At 36.9% G+C, this 6,892-nt stretch overlaps 1 protein-coding gene across 1 annotated transcript; it reads left to right on the top strand.

Annotated features, from left to right (window-relative positions):
- The first annotated feature begins 115 nt into the window (after window positions 1-115).
- On the top strand, window positions 116-5,314 carry gfi1b (growth factor independent 1B transcription repressor). The gene is made up of 7 exons (XM_043220685.1): window positions 116-322; window positions 848-960; window positions 2,105-2,290; window positions 2,427-2,656; window positions 3,321-3,458; window positions 3,535-3,700; window positions 4,179-5,314. Exons 2-7 carry the CDS (start codon window positions 855-857, stop codon window positions 4,355-4,357), a joined length of 1,005 nt encoding a protein of 334 aa, XP_043076620.1. The 5' UTR covers window positions 116-322; window positions 848-854; the 3' UTR covers window positions 4,358-5,314.
- The last annotated feature ends 1,578 nt before the right edge of the window (window positions 5,315-6,892 follow it).

The following is a 6,892-nucleotide window of genomic DNA, read 5'->3' as shown; positions in this document are numbered from 1 at the left end:
TATCACGCAGGTCTATTTGTTAAAATATCTTAAATATGCTGTTAAGTCATTATGGAAAAGAGTGCCCACACCAGGATGTTTAAGTTTGCGTTTAGTAGGCAAATGTCGCACCTGCTCTGTCTGTAATTGGTCGAAAGCTCAGTCAGATTCCACCGCAGAATTATCGGATTGAAAATCAGGGAGGGGAGCCGAAAAAAAACTCAACGCAACTGACTCACAGCGATGCAGTGCTTAAGTTTCTAAACATCACAACGGATTTGCCTGCGCTTTTCAGCACGAAGTTTGCCACTCAAACAATCAAAGGACTTTAAACATTTTTCAGGTGAGATATTTTCACAGCCTACAATGCATTTTCAATTAAAGACAAGTTTTTAACCTCAAAACTATTATTATAGTTAGTTTTACATGTGTATATTAAAAACTATATAAAACAATGTGTTATAGAATTTGTCTACAATCAAAATTTGACTAAAACTTGCAAAACAGCAAATATTGTAGCCTGGTAGGCCTAATAGATCTTTTTCTTTTTTCTTTTTTTTTTTGGCCATTACATTTTTTAGACATATAAACTCTTATTGCGATATCTTTAAATTTAGTCGTTGCGGTTTGATATGTACAAATGATACAGTTTTATTTTTCATTATTATTATTCTTTCATTTTTAATATACCATCACGCACGTTTTTTTTTGTTTGTTTTTTTTGTAATTTTTTATTAGTTTTATACGTTTCGTTATTTTAGTTTAGTTTAGTTTAGTTTAGTTTTATAAGTCCGTGATAGTCGATAGGTTTTTCGTAGATCATAACACGTGAAAATGAAAGCGTCAATAAACAAATCTCATTTTACAGAATCATCATGCCTCGATCATTTTTGGTGAAAAGTAAAAAGGCTCACAATGTGCACCGACCCATCGACACCGAGCAAAGTGAACACAAACTCCCAGACCCGACACCCAAAACAAGTAAGTGACATTATTATTATTATTATTATAATTTTTTCGTATCACTGGATTTTTACTTAGTTATATACGTTCTGTTGAACTGTTGCGTTTTGAAGAGTTCACAAACGATTCGACTTAACCCCCAAATTCACCTGACATATGGTGCTTGTGAGATCCACACTAATATATGATTAAAACGTTCTTGTTTTTTTGTGTTTTATACCCATTGAGATAATTGTGCATCTCCTCCGTGGGGTAAATGAAGGATTTGTGTGGATGTGCTGTCTAGAATCTGAGGTGCTGAGCACCTGTCAGATTGAAGTTTGCTGATGGTGCCTCAGCCTCAGGCTGACTGCTAGATTACAGGGCTGTGTCTAAAACCCTGACGACTGCTTACTTAAGACAGCAGTGCGGGTCCCGTGTGCTGTTTACTAAGGTAGCTTAATAGGCTGTATTCCGTGGAAGTCTCTAAGCTGTTGAGCAGTTAGCCTGGATGTTACGAATATGCAAACTAGTCTTATTCAAACAAGAGAGCAGTATTGTGACTGGATGTAACTGCTCTTTATAGGGTTCATTTGGAAAAAAATTGTACTTGTGTAATGAAGTGTGAGGAACAATCTCAGATGCGTCTGTTTGATGTAGTCGAAGCTTTTCGTGCTCAAACCTCCATCTCATTGCATAAAGGTTTATTTAAATGGTCGTGCTTTACCCGTTATGCTTTAGAAAGGAGCTAAATAAAATGGTCATAAAAATGATTTGGATAGTTAAGATACTATTGCAAATGTTTTTGGATCATAATGTCATTGCATTAAAACAGATAAAAACCATAAGGGTATTTCTTTCTGAAGACACATAGCACAAGCGTACATTTGAAGCAAAACAACGTCGGATTAATATTTTGCTTTCATATGCGCTGACGTTAAGTTTTTTGGCATATGGTTCCACAAAATACTTGCAACTTCCATGAAACCTTTCCGTTGCACCAAAGGTTCTTCTAGGTGAAAAGGCTTCTTTAGATGCTCCTAATTTCTGCTGAAAGGAACCAAACATGTTCTGTTTGTGGTTTGCTTTTTGAAAATGTCATTTCTATGTTATTACATTTGATAGCTGGTCTGCTCCATTGCACCGTATGCATTTTTCAGTCCTGTGATGTTATATTTTTTAGTCCCGGCGCTGGTCCCTTTGGAACCAAAGGAATGTAATTCCCCGGAGCGGCCCAAGGTGGAACCGGTCACCCGGCCGTCCCACAGAGACCCGTATGATTTCATCAAGTGTGAGCGAGAGCCCGACTGCCCGATGCCATCTCTACCTGAACTGCCTGTCACAACCAGACGGCCATTTTACTTGTCCGGTAAGAGACGGGGCACTGACATAGATATCTGAATGTACATCTTGTTCTTCTATTAAGAAACGATGTTAATTATCATGTAACGTCTCTAGGGCAGATTTAGACTAATAATGTAATGTTTCTGCTGTACCTCTAACAGAGCCTCAGCTGGCAGAGTTCCCTCCCTACTACAAGAGCTCTTATACCTGGGATCATGTTCCTTCATCGTATGACTTCAGGCAGATGGGCTTCTCTCCATCACTACTTCAGCACGCCAGCAGCCTGTACGGAGCTCACCTGAAACAGAGCTCTGAGCCTCAACAGCCACTGGACTGCAGCACACATTACTCTCCCACGTCTAACACCTACCACTGCATTACCTGTGATAAGGTTACATTCATCTCTGATTATCTAAACTTTTTTTTAATGTATATTTCTTATTTTTATGATTATTTTCATGTTGTTATATTTTTGTTTTCTAAATCTATTATTATTATTAGCGTTAATTCCAATCCGTATTTTTATTAATATGAATGTATATTAATATAAAAAATATTATTATTTTGGAGATTTAATTAAATATTATTGTTATCAAATAAATTATACAAATTGTAAATAATTAAAATAATAAAAATGTAACATCTATAAATAATGTGTATATATATATATATATATATATATATATATATATATATATATATATATATATATATATATGTATATATATTAAAATCATCAAAAAATTCATATAAAATACATGTTTTATGTTATCATGTTTTCTATTGTTTTATTGTTTGTTAGCTGTTTTTAGTTTTATTTTTTTAAACCTAGTCACTTCATTCTTTATCGTGTGATTTTGAATATTCTTTTAGATATACGTATGTTACAATGTTAATTTAAATGTAATATAAATGCTATATTTTTATAAATATTATATATATATATATATATATATATATATATATATATATATATATATATATATATATATATATATAAAACAAAAATAAATATTTTCTCAATTCTCATTGCTGTTTTCTGTCCTCTTCTCCAGGTGTTTTCTACCCCTCATGGGCTGGAGGTTCACGTCAGACGGTCTCACAGTGGCACACGTCCCTTTGGATGCAGCATCTGCAGGAAGAGCTTTGGCCACGCTGTCAGTTTAGAGCAACACATGAACGTCCACTCTCAGGTAACAACCACGGCATTAGCACGCTGCATCACCATTAGCTGGGATTTGGACTGCCATCGTTGTTTTGCGTTTAAAGGAAAGAAGTTTCGAATGCAAGATGTGCGGAAAGACCTTCAAACGCTCCTCAACACTGTCCACGCACCTGTTGATCCACTCGGACACGCGGCCGTACCCCTGCCAGTACTGCGGGAAGAGATTCCACCAGAAATCTGATATGAAGAAACACACCTACATCCACACAGGTGAGACGCCAATGCTGTTATGTTGGGGTTGAAAAGAGATCTGTGGCGGTGATAAAGAGCACAAGCGGTTAATGCCACCTCAATAACAGTTTCCCCAAAACCCTTCCCATATTATTTGGAATCGCGTGTTATCTCTTTGAACTCGTTCCGTGTAAGTCATTACAACTATATATCCTTTCCATGCTGAAGTTGGCTTTCTAGGGTGTGTTTCTAAGAGCAGCACAGCTACAGATAAATCAAGAAAAGAAGATTAAACAAATGTTGTCTTGATTTGCATAGCTGGTCTTCCTGCTTTCCTGATGCCGCTTGGAAAGTTTGCTTTGCATGTAGCAGACAGCCACTCCTGCGTTGGAAAACAGAACAAATCTGGGTGGCACGCAAATCCAAGCTGGCTTTAAAGCAAAGACTCTTCAGTGTTTTTATACAGATTAAAATGGGTTTCAGTTGACATTTTTGGGAATGTTATGCATTTTTGCAGGTGAGAAGCCTCACAAATGCCAGGTTTGTGGCAAGGCCTTCAGCCAGAGCTCTAACCTCATCACGCACAGCCGCAAACACACCGGATTCAAGCCGTTCGGCTGCGAGATCTGCTCCAAAGGCTTCCAGAGGAAGGTAGATCTTCGCAGACACCACGAGAGCCAGCACAGCCTGAAATAGCAAAGGCATCGCAGACGACACGGAGGGAATGAAGTCCACCGATGGCTGGAAAAAAGACTGTGTTTCTGTGTGTCAGTCGACTGATGTTAAAAGCAAAAGAATTACTATTGTGTCAATTACTCACCCTCGTGTTGTTACAAACAATTTAGTTAAGCTAAGAGTGTCAATAAAAAGAAAGTTTGGTAATTGGAATACATCTGCAATTAAAAAATGTAATAAATATAAGGTGAAAAGCTTAAAGAAAAACAGAAATACATAAATTATGTAATTTGTAAATTGTTGGCAACTGAAGTCGAAAATAAAAGGAAACCTAAAAATTAAATACAAATAAATAAATGCAATATAGAAATATATATATATATATATATATATATTACACACATCTAAAGAATATAAAATAAAAAGTCACTTCTAAATATAAAAAAGCTTAAAAACGTAATAAAAATAAATTATGCAATTTCATAGATTAGTAATGTCGGCAAATGAAGCTGAAGTACTAAATTAAAACTAAAACTTAATTTAAAATAAATGAATGATATCAAGGAATATTTTTTTTAAAAGCTAAAGAATATAAAAGTATTATTAAAACAACTACTATATAATATAAACACAGTGAAAGTCAAAGGGTTAAAGTCATAAAGGTTTGGAACAACTTGGGGTGAGTAAATTATTTTCCTTAAGGCCCTATTAATTGACTTCAAAATTTAAAAAAATGTTTCTTTATTCTATCTAGTAATTCATCAAAACTGTAATCTGACACACAAAACGTCCTTTTAAATATTAAATCATAACCAGATGTCAGTCAGTGGCCCATGAAGGAGTCCAAACATATTTCTTTTATTTCAAAACTTGCTTTTTAAATGCAGTGCAAAGATTGTACGTTAACGTTAAGGTTGATCTTTGATTTTGTGTTATTTATAGAAACTCTTGTCTCCCAATAAATACTCCTCTTCGAAATTTGGCCTTGATCGGTAATTCATAAAAGTGCGTTTTCAAACCTAGAGAGGGGGAAGGGGTGCGTGTACTGTAAATGTGTAAAAAAAAAAAAAAAATCAGTCCCGGTACAGTGAAAAACGAGAAGAGTCAGCAAACACGGCTTTGCTGTGTTTGTCTTCTTGTGTCTCCGCCCTGTCGAGGATCCGGATACACAGTTCCGTTGGCCTTACTGATGGTTCTGCACACTGCCGGAGGCTGTGTGAAATCTCTGGTGTGACTGGAGATAAAGCTTCATTCAAATAGCTACCTGGAACTCTACATGCAAATCTCCTGCCTGGCAGGTTTGTAAACTTCATGCGGCTGAACGAACGGACCTTCTGGGCCCGAGCCTGGCGGAGAAAGCAGCAGCGAAACAAAGAAATCGATATTTATGAACGCAACAATTCCCGCGATTAAACTTTGACCAACCCGGGACTCCTTAGTCTTAGCTGTGCAAACATTTCGACTAAGAAAACTCAGATTTACTGACGTCTGCTTCGAGGGTCACTCCCATAAGCGGAGTTCAAGCTGCTTTGCCAAACAAATTCTTACCGACACAGCTTTGCGCACACCGCCCCTCTCTCAAACAAAACAGACAGTTAGGAAAATCCGATCAGTCTATGCTCCGCTGTATCATAAACCAACCACGTGTGGGACGCTAATCGCCAAACAGGGTAAGTGCGGTTGTTCGGCGAAGAGGAAGTCGTCGAGAAAAAAGCTGAAGAAAGCTGGTCAGAAATCTCATCACTTCCACTGCTGACCTGTTCCCCATCTGAGCCCTGCACACCTGCTCACCTGACGACAACAGAAAAAAAAAAAAAAAAAGTTAGGAACAGAAATCAGTGTTCACATCAGGGTGGAAACAGACGGTGCATCTCTAGTAACAGTCGGTAAACAAATCTGTGGTGCCCATGCAAATGATTCTTTTTATTACCTCGGCGACGGGGTGTGAGTCATGAAGAGGACAGTTACAGCCACATCCTGGAACGAGACGGTAAATCCAACAGCAAGTTACAATCTTGGCTCGGGGAGCCAATCGGTGTTGGATTCGGATGACAATGTAGGAGCAAACCGGATTTTAGGACTGAGACGAGAGGGTGGGGTGAGGTGTAGCTCTGAAGGGAGAAAAAGGGGAAATGAAGGGGCAAGCGCACACCTGAGTTCCACTTCCTCTTTTTCTGTGGCGTGTGTTGATTTTGCATGATTTTGTAAATCAGAAAGCTGTTTGTCCACCATTCATGCAACAGTGCACTAACAGTAATTTTTGATTATGAAAATTAAACTGCTCCAGTCTTACGCTATTCATCAAAAGTGTGGCAAAGACAGAAAACACAGTAATATTGTAAAACATCATTACACAATAAAAAAACATTTTTATTTTAATATACTTTAAAATGTCATTTATTCCTAAGATGGAAAAGCTCAATCACTGTTATATGATCCTTTAGAAATCAGTAAAATATGCAGAATTTATATAAAATTATATAAATGCTTGTATTGATATATATATATATATATATATATACACACACACACATATATATATATATATGTGTGTGT

The sequence above is a fragment of the Puntigrus tetrazona genome, chromosome 21 (assembly GCF_018831695.1).
Source record: "Puntigrus tetrazona isolate hp1 chromosome 21, ASM1883169v1, whole genome shotgun sequence".
Lineage (NCBI taxonomy): Eukaryota > Metazoa > Chordata > Actinopteri > Cypriniformes > Cyprinidae > Puntigrus > Puntigrus tetrazona.
Note: the sequence above shows the minus strand (reverse complement) of the source record. Positions and strands in the feature narration are given on the sequence as shown.

What these genes read in the sequence shown, in the direction of transcription:
- gfi1b (XM_043220685.1), top strand. Translation starts at nt 855, where the DNA reads ATGCCTCGATCATTTTTGGTGAAAAGTAAAAAGGCTCACAATGTGCAC. An exon ending in AGACCCGACACCCAAAACAA is followed by an intron (nt 961 to 2,104) that starts GTAAGTGACATT and finishes TATATTTTTTAG; the next exon opens with TCCCGGCGCTGGTCCCTTTG. An exon ending in ACGGCCATTTTACTTGTCCG is followed by an intron (nt 2,291 to 2,426) that starts GTAAGAGACGGG and finishes TACCTCTAACAG; the next exon opens with AGCCTCAGCTGGCAGAGTTC.